At 37.7% G+C, this 23,551-nt stretch overlaps 3 protein-coding genes across 18 annotated transcripts in view; 1 reads left to right on the forward strand and 2 right to left on the reverse strand.

The window, feature by feature from the left end:
• Positions 1-3,655, forward strand: part of LOC101740025 (clustered mitochondria protein homolog) — a 32,387-nt gene extending 28,732 nt beyond the window's left edge. For all 6 annotated transcript variants that reach the window (XM_062669740.1, XM_021351960.3, XM_021351961.3 and 3 more), the window contains 3 exons: positions 122-337; positions 1,650-1,861; positions 2,206-3,655. In XM_062669740.1, the coding sequence (XP_062525724.1) occupies positions 122-337; positions 1,650-1,861; positions 2,206-2,371 (594 nt within the window). In that variant the 3' untranslated portion in view covers positions 2,372-3,655. The remainder of the gene's footprint in view (positions 1-121; positions 338-1,649; positions 1,862-2,205) is intronic.
• On the reverse strand, positions 3,646-10,108 carry LOC101739798 (ubiquitin carboxyl-terminal hydrolase calypso). The gene is made up of 8 exons (XM_004932093.5): positions 9,300-10,108; positions 8,735-8,882; positions 8,264-8,447; positions 8,036-8,187; positions 6,666-6,860; positions 6,266-6,336; positions 5,029-5,238; positions 3,646-4,093 (listed from the first exon to the last, which is right to left on the reverse strand). Exons 1-8 carry the CDS (start codon positions 9,672-9,674, stop codon positions 3,899-3,901), a joined length of 1,530 nt encoding a protein of 509 aa, XP_004932150.1. The 5' UTR covers positions 9,675-10,108; the 3' UTR covers positions 3,646-3,898.
• A 4,022-nt stretch (positions 10,109-14,130) lies between these two features.
• Positions 14,131-23,551, reverse strand: part of LOC101740157 (uncharacterized) — a 68,901-nt gene continuing 59,480 nt past the window's right edge. For 10 of the 11 annotated variants that reach the window (XM_004932097.4, XM_062669744.1, XM_062669745.1 and 7 more), the window contains 2 exons: positions 16,840-17,081; positions 14,131-16,200 (listed from right to left, as the gene is read on the reverse strand). In XM_004932097.4, the coding sequence (XP_004932154.1) occupies positions 15,886-16,200; positions 16,840-17,081 (557 nt within the window). In that variant the 3' untranslated portion in view covers positions 14,131-15,885. Of the gene's footprint in view, positions 16,201-16,839; positions 17,082-20,515; positions 20,774-23,551 lie in introns of those variants that run through there. The other variant, XM_012695508.4, reaches the window with a different exon arrangement.

The raw sequence follows: 23,551 nt of genomic DNA on the forward strand, positions 1-23,551 counted from the left end.
TTGTGCATAAAGTATAAATAAATAAATAAATAAAATAAGTTTGGGAACCCCTGGTTTAAAATGATTGGGCAGTGAATAGTTTTGATAGCTGTTGATTGATTGTGTTGTCCTGTCGCAACAGAGCAACATCGCGCTGATCCTGCACGCGGTCGGCGAGTACGAGCTGTCGCTGCGGTTCGCGGAGCGCGGGCTGGCGGTGACGAGCGGCACGCACGGGCCGCGCTCGCTGAAGGCGGCCGTGGCGCGCCACCTGCTCGCGCGCACGCTCTCCTGCCTCGGCGACTTCCGGGCGGCGCTCGCGCACGAGAAGGAGACCTACTCTATCTATAAGCATCTGGTAACTGACTTTTGATTGACTGTGTGTACTTGGCGTCAATAATATATTGCTGCAATACTTTTTGTTATTGCTTAGATGGTTGGACGAGCGCACAGCTCACCTGGTGTTAAGTGGTTACTGGAGCCCATAGACATCTACAACGTAAATGCGCCACCCACCCTGAGACATAAGTTCTAAGGTCTCAAGTATAGTTCCAACAACTGCCGCACCCTTTAAACCAAAACGCATTACTGCTTCACGGCAGAAATAGATAGGGTGGTGGTACCTTTTTTTTTTAACGCTGGGGATTCCTGTTACGGATACTCGGTCCGGGGGAGTAACGAATCGGGTTATGTTGGACTCCGGCGCCTCCTGAGAGGAAAAGGGGGACGAGGAGGGCCAAGGTCCTCCACCTCCCCGAATTCCTCGCAGGAGACTACGTCTTGAAAAAGGTGCGCGAGGCGCTGGCCCCGCAAAACCAAATACCGACTAAACCCCATCGAGCTCCACCTCACCGGCTACACCAGACCTACGGTACCGCCTGGTACCCGCCTGAGATTCGAACACCGGTGCATCGCTCAACACGAATGTATCGGACGTCTTATCTTTTAGGCCACGACGTTTTCATATTTATGTATTCTTCGTTGTATATAATGTTAAATCGTCCTTCCTCCTTCAGTCGATCGCTCATTGCTGAGCATCGTGATGCGCCCGTCTGTGACGTTTTTTTTGTAATTTGTAGCCACTTATATCGGTCAGTGACACAAGAAATGCGTAGCGTAATCTCTTGTCCAGATACTTGGACACTTGTCATTCCATGTTTTTCGGCTCCGACCTCTGGATCGTTTTCCATCCACTTTACCCGACACTATGAGTCTCTCCAGGTTGTCAGAGGGTTGTCTTGCTATATGACCAAAATATTAGAGCACTCCATATCTGGAATTTGATATAATGTTAAATACAGATACATATATAGTTATAATAAAAAAACAATTAAAACAATATTAAGTACAATGTATTATCATATTGAAATCTCCACCTGTAGAAATGTATTTAACTGTATCAATGACATAGCATGTTCATCTTCAAAATAAATTTAAAAAAGTTTTTAGCGGCTCTCATCGTCTTGTGCTTTCGGCATTTCGGACACATGTCCATGAGTATCTGTAGACTGAATTGCCCTCAATTTTTGTACACTTCAAACCGGGTGTAGGAATGACTTCGGAGGTACATCGCCTAGAGTAGCGTCGCTGACTTAACATCATGCCGTGTTGTGCAAGGCACGTCCGCCTAGAGTAGCGCCGCTGAGTTAACATGATGCCGTGTTATGCAGTTGGGCGAGAAGCACGAGAAGACGCGCGAGTCGTCGGAGTGTCTCCGTCACCTGACGCAGCAGGCGGTGGTGCTGCAGAAGCGGCTGGCGGAGGCGTACGCGCGCGCCCCGCACCACGCGCACCACGCGCCGCTGCACATCCAGCCGCCCGGCATGGCCTCCGTCATCGACATGCTCAACCTCATCAACGGTATACTCTTCGTGCAAATCAGGTACATCATAACGTAAATAATTGTCTATATATATTTATATAAAAATGAATTGTTGTTCGTTAGTCTCGCTAAAACTCAAAAACGGTGGGACCGATTAGGCTGATTTTGGTCTTGAATTATTTATGGAAATCCAGAGAAGGTTTCAAAGGTAGATAAATATGAAAATGCTCGGAATTAAATAAAAATAACAATTTTGTTTTTCCTTTGATGTGTCCCGTCGGACGAATTCATTTTGTTTGTTTTAAGTTTATTTTATAAAAGTTTAGGTATTTTATTTATCGATTGAGGCACTACGAAGTCCGCCGGGTCAGCTAGTCTCGAATAAATATTATCATCCATTGCAGCCCGCAAGACATCGAGCAGTTCAAAGCTGAGATAGAGAAAAGACAACTGAAGGATTTGCCCGTTCCTGGAACTCTGACCGATCTCGGCGGAGAAGTCGACGACGAGAAATCTAATTCCGGCGCGCCGTCCGCGAGCGGCGACACGAAGGAGGCGCCGGCCAGTTGAAGGGGCCGCCGTCCCGTCGGTCGCGAGACGCTCGTCTCCGGTCCCCGACTCCCCCCCACACTCGTCGAATGTTGCTATGTACGTTATCATTTTAACCGATTGACAGATATTATTGTTCCTTATATTTGAATGTATGCGGTAGCGAATAGTGTGCTGATGTTTGATGTAGATTTTTATTTAGTAGAAAAAAATATATATTGTGGATATCGTTTGAACAAATAATTAAGAATTATTTTTGAATGAATTGTCGCCACGTGCAATAGTTGGACGTTCGAAATTGGCAGGCGTAGTTTTATTAATAATTGGTTTTATGCTTTCGGGATTTATAATTTCAATGGTCACCAAATGTAGTGCAATTTTAAGTAGTGATATAGCCATAAGTTTTGGTTGTGAACCTGCGGCCTGTGCATAATGGCCACTGGTGCTACTGCCGATTTAACCCTAAATGATTTTATTATGAATTGTTATTGTCGAGTATTATTTTCTTTTCTATTATAAACGTATATTGTTGAAACATCCATAATAGTAGAAATTTGGTTATATTGTCATTGAAATGTAACATTATCTTTGTCCCTTGATTTTCTTAAATTACAATTATTGATGAAGAGTATGTACGCGTTTCTGAATGATAAATAAAACTGCCTCTATTGTTACAGATTATATTCTGGTTTAGTTATTAGTGCCATATTATAAGCATGTAGTGATTTTAGTCGTAAATTTTTGTTAGTCTGTGATATAGAAGATTTTATCATCGAAATGCTTCATGCTATAATCATATCAAACTCCAAATGCTAATTACTAAACTAATCAAACACTTCCTTACATCTAATATATTCGTGACGTCAAATCAACAAATCTTGTCCGGGGAAATCTTCTAAATTTAGATAAGTGTTGAGATATGGACTTATTGTTGTGTATTTCATTAATGAAATACAAACTTTACCTTAAAACCTTACGATCGTTACTTGCGTCTCTGCGGATTGTATTCTGTTATTTATTCCTAACCTTTATAAAAAATAACTCCTGTTTAAGTTTCTTTTCTCGTTCAATTTCATCATCATTCATTATAAAAATGATTATTCTACTTAATGTATGGGTATATACATATATAGCAGGTCGCTGGGAGTGCGCGTGTATCGCGCTGTATTTATCTAAATATAAGAATGTTGTTCGATGATCACGTGCCTAATCTAACGAGTTGTTGTTGTTACATTTCTTTAACAATATGATACCATGTAAATATGGCGCTGTTCGTAGTTTAAATAAAGAATAAATCGTTTTTAATACTTGTTTTATTTACTAGTTATCCTTAGTGCTTCGAGTGTACATCGGATTTGTGAATTGCGAAAGCTAATCTAAGAATTACAATGAAAAAGCACATAGAAGATCAACTTCTATAATCTCAAGCATACCCAGGACGGTATTATAATTATTGTAACTTTAAACATAGCAACTTCATATTGTTTGCAAAATCTATATTGGCGGGAAGGGACAAGATTGGTGGTACAATTGGGAAAGTTATGCGATTTATTTTCTTCCACGTGGCCTTGGTCTAGGTCGCGCTCGGGGTCTGGGTCTAGGACGTCGTCGTCTCACTCTCGGAGACCGGCCTCGTTCTAACTGCGCGGCGACCAGTTCGGCCAGAGCTCCACGTTCCGTCAACATCGATAGGAAAGTGCAGATGAACTCGTCGTAGTTGTGCGTACGTCGACAATCGTCTACCTGTAAGTTTAATGAGTATTAAGAGTATTAAGCGGTAGGCAGCGGCTTGGCTCTGCCCCTGGCATTGCTGAGGTCCATGGGCAACGGTAACCATCATCAGCTGGGCCGTATGCTCGTCTGGCTACAAGGGCAATAAAAAGAAAATAATGACGATTAATAACAATTGAGGGTGTAGACGCAAGTTTACTTGAAATACGTCTCTAGTTGTATCATGCTCACGGAGATAACATTATTTTAATTGCTTTGATAGGTGAATGTCTTGTCTTAAATATTTATAAGGGTTCATTGACATCATAATATGAATACTGCCAGGAACCATGAGGTGGAAGTCTCAATTTGATTGAATAAAGATTGTCTCATCTTTCAAACTGGTAAGGGTGACTGCTTTGCCGTGGAAATAGAACGGTGGTACCTACCCGTGCGGGCTTAAAATACAATATCAATAAATACCATGAATATTTGATTGCCATTATAGGTAGGCGACCATACGACCCATCTGATGTTACTGTCACTCATGGATATCAAAAATGATAAATTGACTTAGCCAATATCAGAATGTATAAACAAGTTGATATAGTGATATGAATAAAATGCCATTATGGTTTTTTCAGTGCAAGTACACTATGCAGCATACGCTGTATGTAACTGTCACCTATGCGTTATTTCGTCATATTATGTTTGAAAAAAGGTATTGCATCACGACATGTTAAATTACGTTTAAGGATTTCTTTAATAGCAGCGTTACTTTTTGGATTCTCAAACGTTTGGTAATCAACGTAAAAATAACGCTTTCACATCTAAAGGAAAAAGAAAATATATTAGCTACCTAGGACATCATTTTTTTTTTTATAACTGCTAAGAGGCAAACGAGCAAGACGGGTCACCTGATGGTAAGTGATTCACCGCCGCCCACGGTGATTTAAATTAACACTAACTTTATACATATCTCTTTTATCGTTCTCATCGTTTAGAGCCTGCTGACACGATTGCACTTCACCGACAATGCAGCTCATTAGCGCATTAAGTTCCGAATGAGAAAGGAGCAATTTCCTCAACTTATAGGGCTGTTCCGGAGCTATTTCGGAGCACAATAGAACTGGTGATTCATTACTTCTCACTAGGGCGGTTGTTGATGTTGGATAGATCTGGAATAGAAAAGGTTTGCAACACTTTTACAATTTAAACTTGTATCTATTTTGATCGAAGTTTACAGTCACTAGTATTTTATGCTCCTACTACAACTTTACAACTACAACCAATTGGCAGCACCTACAAAACAAAGTAGAAGATCTAGCAGATGACGCTGAAAAGGAGAGGGGGCGTATTAATTTTTCAAAAACGAAAGATATACGCCTAAACACTACCGATTCCTATGTTGATCAAAGTAGTAGGTGGGAAGCTTCTGTTAACTGAGCAGCATTGTGGACCATAGTAGAGGCACAGAGGCATACATTGCGGCTCGTATAAATAAAGCCAGAGCCGCTTTTAGTCAACTTAGACCAGTGTGGAGTTCCTCAACTTTAACGAGACGAACATAGGTGAGGATCTTCAACTCAAATGTGAAGTCTGTGTTGCTGTACGGGAGCGAAACTTGGTCTGTTCGCAAGGGTTCGTAACGCCAAATGTTTGTGAGTAAATGCCTACGTCAAATTTTGAAAATCTTTTAGCCTGATACAATCATTTACAACGGGTTCGGGATCACCAAGCAGACACCAAAAAAGAGGGAGATCCTTACGCGGAAGTGGCATTGGATTGGTCACACATTAAGAATGCCCGATACCCACGTATCCAAGAGAGCACTGACCTGGAAAATGTCTGGTAAAAGAAAGAGAGGTCGTCCCAGAATTTGGCGTCGCTCAGTAGAGCAGGAACTGGGACGTCCTGGGCATGACATGGGAGGAGGTAGAACTGACTGCCCAGGACCGATGGAAGAATTTAATTCGAGCCCTATATCCCAGCAAAGGGTAATAGAAAAGAAAGAAGAAGACTAGAACTTTCACCGTTTTTTTGGTTTCCCGAGTTAAACTGTAAAAGTATGAAAGTAAAATTCTATTGAAATAAGATTTACATTATGATTTTAATGCAATTGGTTTGATATGAACAGATTCAATTAAAAATGCTTGTCCATAGAAATTTAAATTAACGGCTGAGTTATGATAAATTGTTACGTACATCACCAATGATTTGACTATCTTTATTTGCTGTAACGAATTTCACAACAGCTCCTTGTTCCACAGGATCCACTGAAATTTATAAGTGTCTATAAATACGTCTTTAAGAGATTTATCAGTTTACATTGAACATTAATAATTTTCCCAATTTGTAATTTCTGATCGTATCTTTCCCTTCATAAATAAGATGTAAATCTTTTGTTTAACATTTAACTCATTTATCATACTGACTAACTTATTTCTTAAAGTTGACATTTTAATTGACACATCGTCTACAGTTTTTTTAGGACCTAGCACAAGAGCGAAGACTGGTAGACTAATTTTTAAAACATAACTGAAATTGGTCTCATCTTCAGCTAAGGTTACTTTAAAACATATATACAATATTAATAGAACAATACCTAATAAAATACTGCTATCCTGATGAGGTCTGTCCATAGCACCAATCTCAATTGTAATTGGTAGTGTGTAATCTATGTCATATGTGCGTAGTTGTGATGATTGCAATGCTGTTAATATTGTCTCTTCACTAATGTGGACCATGCTATCATTAAGAGATGTATCAATATCATTGCTAGTTATGAGCTCGCTCTGACCTGAAAAATATTTTCATAAAATTTTAAACAAATTGTTTATCATACTGTTACGCGCTGGGGGTTGGAGATAAATAAATGTTCCACCAACGTACTATACATATTTACCATTTACAACACACATAGAACACTTTAAAACTCTCAATTCGCTTCTTTCGCTTCAGGTGATCCGTTCGCTGTTTTACTTCGAGTAGATCTGATTACTAACTGCCTGCGTGCCATCTCTGCAACGTTTTTATAGTCGATACCACATCCCTAGAATTATCGAGAATATTTCACACATTTCGAGTATTGTGTTTCCGCTATTTGACAATAGATGGCGTTATACTTCTCGAGCGTTCGAGGTTCTACTAGATCTTTCGATATTCGTTCGACTATTAGGCGATAGATGGCGTTACTCTTACCGGCATAACAATACATATACTAAAAATGTTACAGATAGTAGATTGAAGTCGTCGTGGCCTAAGGGATAAGACGTCCGGTGCATTCTTGTTGAGCGATGCACCGGTGTTCCAATCTCAAGCGGGTACCATTTTTTCTAATGAAATACGTACTCGACAAATGTCCACGATTGACTTCCACGGTGAAGGAATAACATCGTGTAATAAAAATGAAACCCGCAAAATTATAATTTGCGTAATTACTGGTGGTAGGACCTCTTGTGAGTCCGTGCGGGTAGGTACCACCGCCCTGCCTATTTCTGCCGTGAAGCAGTGATGCGTTTGAGGGGTGGGGCAGCCGTTGTAACTATACTTGAGACCTTAGAACTTATATCTCAAGGTGGGTGGTGCATTTACGTCGTAGAGGTCTATGGGCTCCAGTAACCACTCAACACCAGATGGGCTGTGAGCTCGTCCACCCATCTAGCAATAAAAAAAAAAAAACATAAAAAAGAGAAAATGAAATGAAAAAAAATGTTTTTTTTTTATGTTATACATACAAGCTCAAATATTGTTATGTGGTTGAATGAGGTTGCAGTGTTGATTCTCTTCAAATCAAAAAAGCAGAAAATTCAGATGTAGACTGACATGCAGGCATAACACAGTTTCAACACTGGAATGTAGATATTTGGACTTTGGACTAGTTATAAAACAAATATATGAAGACAATAAAGTTGATTTACACCAGCAGTTATTTTAAGGTTTCTTAGTAATTAATTAATAATGGTTATTAATTACCGTTGTATTCTCTGCCTTTCCCCAACAAATGCCGTAGATGTTTCCCTATTTTTGAAATAGCTTCTTTGACTCTCTTCTGATTTATTTCAAGTGCCCCAAGCTTTTGTGTTAATGCTAACCTTCTGTCTGGTACAACTGCCATTAGGTTGAATCTGAAATGTAAATTTTACAAATGTCTTCATTTTATTTCTTATTTACTAATTTTTTTTAATGCACTTTAAATGTTACCTAATATCATGAACTTGTTCTCCTGCATCTCTACCAAGTCTTTCTGCCATTACCCTTCTAAATTTATCTGTCCAATCCTCATCAGCTGCCCACGGACCATGATCCATAGGATATGGTTTAAGACCATCTAGTTCAAACAAATGTCCATTGATTGGTACCAAGCTAACAAAATGGTATGCTTCACCTGAAATAAAATAAAATTTTATAGTAGTTGTAGCATCTGACTGACTTTTGATAGAGAGGATTGTAAGTCTGGATAGATGAGTTGTTATTAATATTATTATAAAAACTGCACAAACATTTAACACAAGGGACAGGAACTTGACAACCTATATTTGAGTAACTGAGTCCAAAAATGAACAGCAGTTTTAATGTTAATTTGAATGTCAAAATGCAAAATCACACAAATACTGTATCAATATCAATGAATATTCAATAATTACTGAAACAAGATGGATCCTTTCGTACTACCTGTAAATCTGCCAGTAGAAACTCCAGCATTTTTGTCTGTCTTTTTGCGTGCTTGTGGTATGGCATGTGAGTTGTGGGCACAAGCCAACTCAGGTGTATTTCCTATTGCCCATCCTTTGTTTTCAGGATTCATACCCACTGTATGATGCTGTGGGTGATATAAGAGACATTTTAATATAACTATGAAAACTAGGGTTAAGTTATTTTATACCAAAGAAAGTAGTTTTAAGCAATATTTCAAATCTGTATTAATTAGTTTATTCTGATACATCTGAATTGAATTTCTTTGGTTTTCCAGTCATAGGCATAATTAAAACTTCTCTTGTTACGACTGGTGTCCATAACTACTAAAACTGTATTTCTTGAGAAAGCGAATGATAAAATTAATATTATTATAATATAGACGAGATTGAATTACAAAACTAGTTTTAATTAAATCCATTTTGCATCTATTATTTATGAACATTTTTGTAAAATACATTAGCTACAATTCTTGCTCAGATTTAAATAGTTTGTAGGAATACTTCAATAGGTTTCTTATTAATAAATACATTTCAGTACTCACTTTTAACCTACTTAATGTTTCTCCTAAATGAAGATTTGGACAGTTTAGTAAAATGGAAAGTAAAGCATGAGTGGCGCAACTGTTGGGTACCATTTGCTGTGCAAAAAAAATATTATTGATGGTCTCCTCATCCCGTACAAAGCTTTCAATTTGTTCAACGAATTTTCGCCTTGATCTGCGCTCTTCTATCCATCTAAATAAAAAGATAAATCCGTACACCGGGCTCTCTAAAGGCTTATGCAGGTCATAAATTTCCTCAACTTGCACACCTTTAACACCGAAATCTTCTAATAGTAAAGTAAAAAGACCAGGATCACTTTCCAATTCTAGCCAGCCTTCGGTAAGACTGTTTAGTTCTACCGGCATATTTTTCATTCAACAATGGTTATTGTTTACGTTTATTGCCGTCGAGTCTTTTGTTTTATTTAGTTTTATAGTTTTATTGTTCCCAAATCTCTGCCCTTTTCCCACCCTAACAATGTTATTGCGTAAATTATTATTAATTGCATATTTTTGCCATTCGTGTTTTGGACAGGCACTGGGAACACAGACCATACAGTCAAGTTTTTATTAAAATAGACCGAAGCCATGTTTGTTGTTTGAAAAGTGAAATGGACTGAATGGAAGGAAATAGAATTAAACGAGGAGACATATTAAGACAACGCCTCTTACTTAAAAAGTGCGAATTTACCGAGAGTTCAAAGAACTTTTTGGAAGATCCCACGAAGCCATGTTCAGCAATTTTGTTTCATTTTCTCACACAAGCACTTTCACAGATGCTAAGCGGTTAGTAAGACACTTGAAGAAATACAGTAAAAACTCTTTATTCGCGGGGTATATGTTCTGTAAATATATATTTTTTTAGTGCCCTTGCAGGCAGACGAGCACACGGCCCACCTGATGGTGAGTGGCTACTTATTCCATAGCCGCATATGCAGCGAATATAGAAATCGTGAATATGGAATGGTAATTTACATATATTATGGAATTATATATGTCGAAGGCGGCTTGTGTTTTAAAGCGGAACTAATACAGCGGCGATATAATATTACAATAAACTGTAGACACAGTTGTATGAAGGGTTTTTTTTATTGCTTAGATGAGTGGACACTACTACTTAAATACTGAATATTTTATATTCACATATTTATTGAATCAATATATCTACCATTATTATCTATACATTGCTGCCATCTAATAGGAAGGTCATTCATTTATGTCTGTGCGATAGAACTCTGGTGATCTAGATTCTACAAACTGTGTGAAAGCATTTTGTACTGCCTCCTGGAAAGAAAACTTTTTATCACGTACAAATTTGTCCAAATCACGAAAAAAATGGTAGTCCGTTGGAGCAAGGTCTGGTGAATACGGAGGATGACGAAAGGTTCCTAATTGCAGTTCCTGTAAAGTTGTAACGGTTTCTCGTGCTGTATGAGGTCTCGCGTTATCATGGAGCAATAATGGTAAAGATCGATTCATGAGTCGGGGCTGGTTCACTGTACATTTTGCTATCATTATTCGGAGTTCGGCATAGTAGACACCATGCTGAGACCACTAAACAGTTACCATTACCTTTTTATTGGTAAGCTTTGTTTTAGGACACTGTGGTGGAATTTGACCTGGGGTCAGCTATTGCATTTTTCGCTTACGGTTATCGTAAAGAATCCACTTTTCATCATATGTCAAAATTCGATCCAATATTCCTTCATTTCTGTATCGATTCAACAAGGCAACATAAGTTTCAACATGCCTTTCAAATCATGAGGCACCCATTTTTCTGAGATTGATCTGAATGAGTCAATATTGTTGGTAGGTAACGTAAAACCGTGCCGCTAATTCCTACGTAGCTTGGCTCGGATCGGTTTCCACCATCTCTCGTGCGGCTTGCGATTTTGTTTGCTGGTTGAGAGGCTTGGTGAATTTTGGTTTTCGAGAAATAAAACTGTTTTGTCTGTGGCGTATTTTTTCTACAGTTATAATGTTAGGTGTTTATTGTTCAAACTTTTTTATATTATTGAAAATGGTGTGTTACACGAATCGAGGATTGGGGGGTAAGGGGAACAATATGGACGACCACTCGCATTACTGCAAATTTGCATATCATCGTCCTCTACTCGTCCATCACTAATACGAGTACGATCTCGAACAATCTCTTTCAATTCATTGTTATTCACATGTGTGGGCGGTCTTCCGTGTGGTTCGTTCTTCAAATAAAAATTACTATCACGAAACCGTTTAAACCAAAATCGAACGGTGCGTTCATTAGCAGTCCCCTCTCCAAACGCAACATTGATATTGCGAGCTGTTTCTGCACCGTTACTTCCGCTTCGAAACTCGTGTTCAAAAATCACTTGAATTTTTGAAGTATCCATCTTTCTTGTCTAAGCTGAATAAAAAAAACAACTGAAAGTCGATAATCGAATGATACACATTTAAAAAAAAAGAGCCTCATAGGAAAAAAGTTTCACTCAAAAATCTCAAACCATGAAGGTTCTATGTCAATTCGAAGTACCTACCTATTACAATAAAACGGCAATTTCATACTTTAACCCACGGGTGGGCAAAAGCCGGCCCGCGGGCCGGATCCGGCCCTTTTGCTAATTTTATCCGGCCCGTTGAAAAATTCCGCACATAAATTTTTTTAAGCTCTTTTATGAGATTTTGTTGACATCAGCATTAAAAAAGCATATGCGGTAAAAAAGCATATGCGGTATAGTCCTCCGGCCCGGGAGACATTTTGAAAATTTCATTTTGGCCCGCGCTTTAAAGTATTTGCCCACCCCTGATTTAACCCCTATTATTTGATATGTAGTTCTCGTCTTATAAGAGAAATCTTATAACTGTCATCAATACATAGAGGAAAAAACACCTTTTTTTTTCTATTAAAATCATTCTAACTTCCTTAGAACCTGTGTCAAATTATGGACTGAAATATTTCGCATTCAAAATGGAATATTAAAATGTATTTCAGTGATCGATTTTTGTGTTATAGTATTTTCTGAATCGACCTTAGGATTGGATGGAAAACCTCACTTTCGTCAAGATGGTACTTAATTACAATACTTTGAACCACCATAACTACGAAAATTTGTAAAAGAAAGAGACTTGACTGATAGCATTGCTGATCTCTATGTGCAACTGTTATCGGTCAGGTAGGCCAGAATGTGTAATAGCGGTGGTTTATTAACTGTATAGTATCTGTGAAAGTGCAGAAATGTGGGAAAAATAATTTGTTTCTTCTGCTGGACATGGAAAAAATTACATTTTTTCCATGCTTATTAGCTGGTAGCCTAAGGGGCTATTCCAGCTAAACATTCTCAGTAAATAAATACCAGTTCACTGAGACTTTATTTCATTCCATTTCATCTCGTTTCTTCTCATTTCTAAAAAAATCTTCAACTTTATTTCATTTCGCATTATAAATTTTTTCATATAACAGAATATAATATGAAGAAATGACTTGTCTGAAAAGCTTCGTTACCAGGCCATAGAATCTAAAACAAAACAGATAAAAGAGTAATTTGATTTTTTCGGAGACACGTTGTTTTTTTTTGTTGCTTAGATGGGTGGAAGAGCTCACAGCCCACCTGGTGTTAAGTGGTTACTGGAGCCTACAGACACCTACAACGTGTATGCGCCACCCACCCTGAGATATAAGTTCTAAGGTCTCAGTATAGTTACAACGTCTGCCCCACTCTTCAAACCGAAACGCATTACTGCTTCACGGCGGAAATAGACAGGGCCGTGATACCTACACGTGCGGACTCACAAGAGGTCCTACCATCAGTAATTACGCAAATTATAATTTTGTGGGTTTCATTTTTATTGCACGATGTTATTCCTTCACCGTGGAAGTCAATCGTGAACATTTGTTAAGTACGTATTTCATGACAAAAATTGGTACTCGCCTGCGGGATTCGAACACCGGTGCATCGCTAAATACGAATGCACCGAACGTCTTAGCCACGTCTGGGCCACGACGACTTCAAACTTGTTTCGAGTTAATCGACAAAAAAATAATACTAAACTGTTAATTTACTCTGTATTTTTTTTTTTATTGTTTAGATGGGTGGACGAGCTCACAGCCCACGTGGTGTTAAGTGGTTACTGGAGCCCATAGACATCTTCGACGTACATGCGCCACCCACCTTGAGATATAAGTTCTATAATCTCAAATATAGTTACAACGGCTGCCTCGTCCTTCAAACCGAAACGCATTACTGCTTCACGGAAGAAATAGGCAATGTGGTGGTACCTACCCGCGCGGACTCAAAAGAGGACCTACCATCTGTGTATAATAGCTTAGTATATAATAGTCCTCTTTTGAAAACGGTACACTTTAAAGTGCCTCACCCGGCACACTCGCCCGGTTTTATTTGAAACATAGAGATTAAAAGAAAACATATTACTCCTCCTCCTTCAGTCGATCGCTCATTGCTGAGCATCGTGATGCGCCCGCCTGTGATTTTTTTTGTAATTTTTTGCCACTTATGTCGGTCAGTGGCACAGTGAAGTGCGTGGCTCAGTCTCATGTCGGCTTTCCGGACGAACGCTTCCATCCTCAACGAGCTAAAAGTTGACCAGAGGCTATCCACCAAATGTCTATATAGAGTGCTCCAATACTTTGGTCATATAGCAAGAAAACCCTCTGACAACCTGGAGAGACTCATAGTGACGGGTAAAGTGGATGGAAGACGATCCAGAGGTCGTAGCCGAAAAAGATGGAGTGACCAAGTGTCTGAGTGTCTGGACATGAGACTGAGCCAAACATATTACTAAACACTCTTTAATCCATAGAAAAAAACCACATTGAGGTAAATAAAACACGAGATTTGCTTCTCAATAACATAGTATATTTTCTATGTACACTTTAGTTATAACTGCCAGATACAGATACAGATAATAAATGCACAACTTCAGCATTGTAAAGTCCACCTAAAGATTGCAGGCACGCACTATCCCAGTTCATAGCACTTATCAAAAAATTAAAATTGGTCCCACTAAGTTTCATGAGCCGATTTCTTAGATTTAAATTGGATGCCATACTTCACAATATACAATATGTTTAATTAAAACCGCATTACATATTATACTGACAGAAATGTGTATGTATCCTAATGTAAGTACTAATAAACAAATTTTAAAGGAGTTTAAAATTTATTATTTTCGTAATTTTCTTAACAAACGTGTTTAAGAAAGTGTTAATATAAATTAATGTTACAATTTAAATAAAGCAATGGCATCCTTGAGCTGATAACAAGAACATTTTCTCACATTCCTCTTTTAATTGATGTTATTAACGAAGAATTCTTTTAAACTTCAAATCCACTGCGGTTAACACGTGGGAAAAAGATATTCAAAAGAAATGGCACGGAATACTGGAAAATAAATTACATATTAAGTTTCCGTTAAATCGAAAAGCTTTTGAAATTTTACAAATTATTTACCTTACATATAAGTATTGTGATAAGAAAATCATTTTCTAAACATTAAGTACTACTATCGTGTCGTATTTTTAATTCGTTCTACGGTTGTGCTCAATTTCATTGCATGCAATCTCAAAATATTTAGGTGCGTAATATAAATTAGCATGCCTGTGTTTAATGGAATTATTAAGTAAAACTTGCGTTAGTCAAGACTAGAATAGATAAAACTGATAATAATCTAGTACTCTAAAATCACACGCTATTCATTAATTTAGTTGAACTCTTATCGTCATACTATGATATTATTAAACGACATCTATGTATAAATTCGTTAATCACAATTATACGTTTGTTGTTTGCGTCAAATCCTAACAGAGGTCGGTGAGTGCCAAGTGCATAGCACTTTGTGTTAAAGATATAGTGAGAAAAGATTTACCTTCGTAATTTTTCGGAAAAGTTCGTATTTATCGTGCTCTCTCAAATAGCTTCAGTACAATGACATTATACATTTTGACATTTGACACTAAACAATGATGGCTATGAAAATGTCATTTAATACGATCATTCATTGACAGTTCGGGTGTCATCGTATTCCGATAAAGATCCGAGTTTTCCCGAAGGAAAATAATTTCTCACTACATCTATACATGATTTAAACTAAAAACGGCACTAGACCAATATGACTGTTCACATGAATGGCACTATTTATAGGAATCCCAATCTCGATTGCGTATTTAATTCTATAGGAACCTGTTGTCGAAATATACATGTTATTAGTACGTTTTTCCAGATATATGTAAAATTAACGAAGTAAACATCGATCGTTTATTCTAGTCCAAGAACTTGCGCAACACAATTTACTATAATATAATTGGAAGAGATTTTCTCGCTTACGTTACTAAAATACACGTTTCAACAAATCACTAAAATTACAACGTTTATGTACAGAGAAGTTATAAGTAGCTAACAACTTTCATATTATCACATAAGTACGCATCGCTCTCGATAACCTATACTATAAATTAAAACGATCGCTTCAAAGATATGTACGCACATTAACATTATAATACCGGTTGCATTGTCGCTAGGGACAATATGATGTAACAAGTCTCATCACATGAAACAACAGTCGATTTAAAGTGCGATATCCGCCCGATGTTTCATCTGATCGCGTGCGTGGGATTGTACGGGGGCGGCGGTGTTTTCGGGATCTGTGAGCGGTGAACTGGTGCGACCACGGGCGCTGGCGGTGGCGCGTCATCAGGTTGACCTGGGATCACAGGTGCGTCTCCTGGCATCGGACTGCGGGCCGACTCTCCGCGCGCGCTGCTCGACGCCGGCAACAGTCGCGCTGGATTCAGTTTGATGGCGTCGTCATACGTTGGCGGTGCTCCCGCCACAGTGTCGTAGTCTGGCGGCTTTTGTTGCATCGTCTCCTCGTCTGGCATTGATATTACGTGAATGGGATCGTCGATCTAAAATCAGAAACGAATAACGATTCAAATAACTTCATTAACTGTAATTTACGTAAAGTTCCTGGTGGACTGGTTCTACTGGTGGTAGGACCTCTTGTGAGTCCGCGCGGGTAGGTACCACCACCACCCTGCCTATTTCTGCCGTGAAGCAGTAATGCGTTTCGGTTTGAAGGGTGGGGCAGCCGTTGTAACTATATTTGAGACCTTAGAACTTATATCTTAAGTTGGGTGGCGCGTTTACGTCATAGATGTCTATGGGCTCCAGTAACCACTTAACACCAGGTGGGCTGTGAGCTCGTCAACCCATATAAGCAATAAAAAAATGATAAATTATTGAATTCTGTAAATTCGCAACACTTAATTTAGAATACTGGGTGGTTATTGCAAAAGTTTGGGAAAATGAATAGCTACTGGAGTTGATCGCTTCAGGAAGTAAATACATTTTGTTAATGACAATCTAAAATCTAAGCCCAACTTATCGGCCATATCTATTTTTTTTTTATTGGCCTTGTAAGCAGACGAGCATACAGCCCACCTGTGGTTACCGTCGCCCATGGTCTTCAGCAATGCCAGGGGCAGAGCCAAGCCACTGCCTACCGCTAATATAATATAATATAATTATTGAATAGAATCAAATACCTGATGTGTATCAGTCGAAGCCCGTTCGTTTTGCGGCTGCCTAGCAGGAGATTGCAGCCAGCAACACATCGCCGCGCAGATGAGTAGTGCTCCGGCGACGATGCACGCCACGCCCACATATCGCACCGGTTCCGCGTAGTCTTCAGCCAGACCCAGCCAGTTGATTAGCGCTCCCGCACATAACAACACCATGCCATACCTGTATGGCCTTTGTGATTGTCTGCCTTCGTCTAATGACATGCCTGGAATCAAAATGTTAGATTCATTTTAGTTTGGTGATTTTTTTTATTGCTTAGATGTGTGGACGAGCTCACCGCCCACCTGGTGTTAAGTGGTTACTGGAGCCCTTAGACATCTACAACGTAAATGCGCCATCCACCTTGAGATATAAGTTCTATGGTCTCAAGTATAGTTACAACGGCTGCCCCACCCTTCAAACCGAAACGCATTACTGCCTCTCGGCAGAAATAGGCGGGGTGGTGGTACCTACCCGCGCGGACTCACAAGAGGTCCTACCACCAGATTCAAATTTAAGTAAATTTCAAAAATAAAATTTAGAATACATTATACAAAAGTTTTACAAAAAAATCACCTATACGAAGCATATAAACATTTGTCTTTACTTCCGTTTTTAGCGGCATTTTGACATAGATTAAGTAATTAATAAAAATGTCTTTTTTTTTGGTCAGCTCATCTGATAATGTATGGTTTCCGTCGTCGAAATACACTGGAAATACTACAATTTACATTTTAAAACATTAATGAAATAGCGGTTCTGCGCTCATTATAAATAAATTCTAAACCTAACACTTATGATTGAATTTATGAGGTTAATTGGAATCGCTTGCATGATCCTATAATAAATAAATAAAATGAACATGAATTTTTTGACTTTATCGTCGATGACTTGTAAAAACCCCAAAACTATTTTCACAATACGAGTGCATGTGAATTTGTACGGTTGTATGAAGTATGGAAAGTGAAAATCATCTAGTTTAGTAGGGCAACGTATTCAAACGCAGTAACGGGACGCGATATTAACGATCAAAACGAAAGCTGGGAAAGTATACAACTGTCCGATTGTTATATTTGCCAAGTAACTGTTGTTTTATTTCGAAAAATTGCAAATTCCGTTGTGTGAATTAAATGTTTACCGTGAAACATTGCTGTGAGGCAATTTGGAGTGAAGAATCGCTAACGTATCGTCAATCGAGGTCAGCTGCTGAGACAATAGACTCTCAACTCTCAGGAGAAGTAGGTCAAGTTCGCAACGTGCGTTCAGTGGCGCCGACTTGGCCACACGTACCCACCATAACAAGAGCGGCTCATTAATGTGGTGCTTCTAAAATATTATTCGTCGCAAAATAAAAATAAAACTGGTAACACTGAAATAGTTGTCTAATTTTCTAAGGTATAAGAGCCAATATCATTTCCTATTCATTGGTTAATTGTTGATTATGAAAGTCAACTGCTAAAATTTTATAAGATCTTTATTTAATACCTTTTATTTTTAATGGATCGTTTGCGTGTGGTAAATAATAATGCAAGTATATAATTATAAAAAGTTGCACGCATTGCCTTCGACAAAGATTACGAACTACGTATGTTGTGACGTTGCACCATAACTACGCACAAATAAAATCCTTTTATTTCTTTTCTACGCTATAAAATATTGATGCTCCGACTCCGCACATAATGTATTCCTAATTTAAAAAAAAGGGTACGTGTAGTTATGTACGCGCGTAAGAAGTTATACTTTATTTTTATTACATTTATTTATTTATTTTTTATTTAAATTTTAATCAATTTGAAAAAAAATCGATTAAACAACATCATCAAACACGCATATTGGACATCCCTTTTCTTGACATCGTATAAATTCGGTAATTCTCGGTACAGTTCGGAAAGTTAACCTGCGACTATATTCAGACTCGCCAAGTTACGTCGGTCGTATTGTAATGAGCGATTTAGTGGGCAACTTCATTCTGTTAATTTTGTGTCACGGTGTGCGCATCGTACAATTTCACTCTCATCAATTTTTCATAATGCGCCTAAAGAAGTATAACTTCAATAAAAACTAGAAATATATATCATTGTAATTAGTCAATGCAGTTTTGCGGAATATAACTAGGAAAGGATATTAAACGTTTCCTTTCTCAAATTCAAGTTTAACTTCATGACCATAATTTCAATCACTACTCATTTGTGAATGTCAGTCCTTTGTTCCATCGAAAATGATTAAATTGGTTGGTTTTATTCAAAAGGTGCTTATCTTTCATTTATGCAAATTCTAATTCTAATTCTAAATACTTCTAAAAACATAGAAATGCGAATGAATACCGAGCGTTTGAATTATCTTGAATAATAAAATTCTAAACGATCACAGATATACGTGTAGTACATATAATAACATAATAGTTTTTTTTATAATATAATTTATTTTATATTATATGAAACATTAGTTATTTGCAGTATATTCTTTTGGTCCGATGGAAATCGCCGCTCACGCGATAGTGCCTTATCAGGGTATTGAAGTCGTCGTGGCCTAAAGGATAAGACGTCCGGTGCATTCGTGTTGAGCGATGCACCGGTGTTCGAATCCCAGGCGGGTACCAATTTTTGTAATGAAATACGTACTCAGCAAATGTTCACGATTGACTTCCATGGTGAAGGAAAATCAACTCCGCAAAATTATAATTTGCGTAATTACTGGTGGTAGGACCACTCGAGTCCGCGCGGGTAGGTACCACCTCCCTACCTATTTCTGCCATGAAGCAGTAATGCGTTTCGGTTTGAAGGGTGGGGTAGCCGTTGTAGCTTTAGTTCAGACCTTAGAACTTATATCTCAAGGTGGGTGGCGCATTTACGTTGTAGATGTCTATGGGCTGTAAGATCGTCTAGCTATTTAAACAATTAAAAAAAATTAAATCGTTCAATCATAGTTTATAATTTTAAGTTAGTGGTTTCAATTAGGTAGTTCGTGTACGTACATTCTAAACTTTATGTATAGGTATGTTTTAAAGTAAAAATTTGAATTTAAAATATATTTATAGTGGAAATATGTTTTCTGTTATTTTCATATCCAAGTTCTTATGTTTCAAAGGAGTCTACATAATGACATTTTATTATTCAATGTTATTTATGTGATAATTAAGTACTCTAATAATTCACATGATTATACAATTTTATCCACACAAATGAATAAAAATTAAATTTATTCAGTTATTAATTTCAACTAGAACAATTAAATGAGTGTTATTACGCAATCGTTTATTAATATAAATTCACTCGAATTATATTAATCATTTACATGATGTTGTCATATTGTAAAATTAACCCATGGTTTTTCTTGGAATAATTTTAATATGATTTACGAGTATTAATAAATAAAAAAAAGTCCTCAATACAGTGTATTTTTTTGTTACAACATCATATTAATTTACGTTTGTCAATCAGTAACTTTATCTTGAATACTTAATGGGAAATAGATTGCTAACATTAAAAAATTCAGACCGGTAGTGAGTTTCCTAATATACCTAAAACAAAAAAACAGGAAAAAAGAAGGAAAAGAGAAAAGAAGAAGAACTAAAAGTAAAGAATAGAGAGACGATGATCGATGATGGTAAGAAACTGGTGACGATGCTGAAAGTTTATCTGTTTATCGTAACTAACTCACATATCAGAGATTGACCGCTAAAAGCATCACCATAGCTCCGGGGATATACTACGGTCCACGCCATTACATTGTGCACTATTCTCACACTATATTATCAAATTATGGTATTTCAGCTCAAACAACTTAAGCATTTCGCCTCTAAATATCTAAAATTCATCACTAAATTTTTCTGTAAAAATAATGTAAGTCGTCTTGTTCAAACTGTATCAATGGCACTGAAGAGGTTCTGTTTTCACGCTGTATCTTATCTTCAATGCGCAGATCTAAAATATTATTTTTAGAAAATGATAATAAGGTTGCGATTTAAATGAGAATTTTTACACGCTGCAAGATTTATTGCAAGGGAATTCATTTTAGCACTATTTGAAATCTATTGTTTAATTGGAATTACAGAAATCTATATGCCTAATAAATAGTTTATTAATTTATATTATACAAGCGGCATGCTCCGGCTCCGTTCGGGTCTTTAACAAAAATTTCAACGATATCTGACGTTGTTTTATTTTTTTAAATAAAAGAACACTTATTGCGGCAAAACTATAATACTTAGATATATGCTGTCGCGACACTTTTTGTAAATAATAATGTGTTCTACAAAGTCGTAGTACATTATTTTATTCTATCATCAATAGTTTTCGCAGGGCAAGCGATGTAAAAAATATTTTAGGTAATTTTTTTACACCTTGTGTTACATTATTGGAGTTTTCGTAAGGATTTCTAATTTTTTTCAAAAAAGATTATAGCCTATGTCACTCGAGAATAGTGTAGCTTCCAAACAGCGGAAGAATTTTTCAAATCGGTTCAGTAGTTTCGGAGCCTATTCAATACAAACAAACAAACAAATCTTTCCTCTTTATAATATTATTATTATTATTATTATTATTAATATTAGTATAGAAGTATAGATATAGATTTCAGTCATTAGCCATGACTCTGGCACCACGAGTTGTCGATCTAAATTATAATTGATAATGAATAAAAAAAAAAAATTTTCTCATGGACGTCAGCAACAGAAAAGGCGTTGCCTACCATGTATTTTTTTATTCTACTTTAAATTCCGATTGTTCTTAATTTTTTATGTCCATAAATAACTAAGCGCGTATATGCCGAATTTTTTGTTTGTGATGTGGGTTTCAGTAGACAAGCTAAAACGGAGTCACGATCCTCAGCAATGAGGGAGCGATGGAGAAGAGAGATGTGGGTTTCATATATACTTATTACAGTCTGTCTACCGAAAGGCTGCATTTTTTTATTGCTTATATGAATGGACGAGCTCACAGCCCACCTGATGTTAAGTGGTTACTGGAGCCCATAGACATCTACAACGTAAATGCGCCAGCCACCTTGAGATATAAGTTCTAAGGTCTCAGTATAGTTACAACGGCTGCCCCACCCTTCAAACCGAAACGCATTACTGCTTCACTTCAGAAATAGGCCTGGTGGTGGTACCTACCCGTGCGGACTCAAAACACGTCCTACCACCAGTAAAAAAGCGACTTGAAGGAAGATCCTTGTTTTAGGGGGCTCTGTATAAGTCTTACAATAACGTTATTTCCTAAATGGTTGCCTGTATAAAGAGGAAACTATGAGGCCGTGGCTTTTTTCTTAGGAACCGGCGGTAGAATTAGGGTACACCTTTGATCACATAAATAATTGTACTCGTATTTCTGTGTTAATATGAAAGGAATTAAGATGATCTGAGAACGGCTTTTTTACTTAAACGTTATTCTAGAAAACCGAAACATAAATATTGCTGCATATAATAATTTATTAATTGCGATACTATCATATTAATACATTAGGCAAAAACACCTCGATTTTCGTCGACTCATATGACATATGAGCGTTCAGTAAGGCTTCCTTCTATTCACCAATGGTACGGTTTCGTAAGGCGATAATGTTTTTTTAAATGGATTAAGGCACCCACACGGTATATTTTTGTTCGTGTACTACATGCCTGTACAGGTAGACAAGGCGATCTTTGAGTTTTGAAACGAAATCATGATTAATAATGATTAACATGAACATATTTTGTTAGTTCGTGTGTAATGCTTTCGCAAGTCGTACGATCCAGTTGGAACTTTAAACAGTTGTTATTGGCATTTCAGGGAAGGTTACAAATACGATAACTAAGTTAAGTGACGCCCGAGTAGCAACATATGCATGTATGTTATTATTTGATAGACATAACGAGCGATGAGCAATATTTTAATTTTTATATAATGCACGACGTTAAACGTTCGAGAAACTTTTGTTTTTAAATTATTATTGGTTGTTGTTATCTATACAAAACATGAGTCATCGCGACCAAATACATTGATACATGAAACATAATCAATCGTTTCTTATCTAACTATAAGTCGTTTTTTGTTGTTTCAAAATAAATATACTTATGTTCTGGTTTTATGGAAGATTTACATTGAGCCAGTAAGAAGAGCCAGCGAGCCAGAAACAATTTTGTTTCCTACCTAAGCTGAGAGCCTTGAGAGGCTATTTCAGCGTAACCTTTACTAGTAGGCGAGCTCACGGGGCTCAAACCTCACGACGTTGCTAACAAGAACCCTAGCAAGAGTCGTGCTTCGCAGAATTTACCACCGGATCGGAAACGCGACCCGCTGAGAAGACCCGGCGAGAAACTCAGTGGGCTGTGTCTGTGGGTTAATTTACTCGTCGAGCCCTTTGTCGCAAGCGACGGGTTCGAAGAGAACGATGACCGGTGCTTGAGGTACCTAAAAGCACCGTTAGTGGATCGGGAGGGTCCGAAGTGACGTGTTTTGGGCGACATCGACTGCTTTCCATTCTGTCCGCAGGATCGGGAATGGAACCAGAGACAGCAGCTGTGCTAATAAGCTTAGCCCGTGACGTTCGCGTCTTCCGCGCTGATGTTGAGGATACAGCCCGTTGATTCTGAGTAAGTTAAAATGATGTGATAGTTTATTTACCGGTTTAAGTTTCTCAATTCTTCAAATACAACGTCGACTGTCGGAGTCGTAGATATATTTATAGCTGTAAAATATTCCAACAGTCGGAAATAAT

The sequence above is a fragment of the Bombyx mori genome, chromosome 8 (assembly GCF_030269925.1).
Source record: "Bombyx mori chromosome 8, ASM3026992v2".
In the NCBI taxonomy this organism is placed as follows: domain Eukaryota; kingdom Metazoa; phylum Arthropoda; class Insecta; order Lepidoptera; family Bombycidae; genus Bombyx; species Bombyx mori.

Excerpts from the sequence above, each read along its gene's own strand:
- LOC101739798 (XM_004932093.5), bottom strand. The coding sequence starts at position 9,674 with ATGAAAAATATGCCGGTAGAACTAAACAGTCTTACCGAAGGCTGGCTA. Across the intron at positions 8,448-8,734 it reads TTCTACTGGCAGATTTACAG|GTGAAGCATACCATTTTGTT; the intron begins GTAGTACGAAAG and ends ATTTTATTTCAG. Across the intron at positions 6,861-8,035 it reads GAAAGGCAGAGAATACAACG|GTCAGAGCGAGCTCATAACT; the intron begins GTAATTAATAAC and ends AATATTTTTCAG.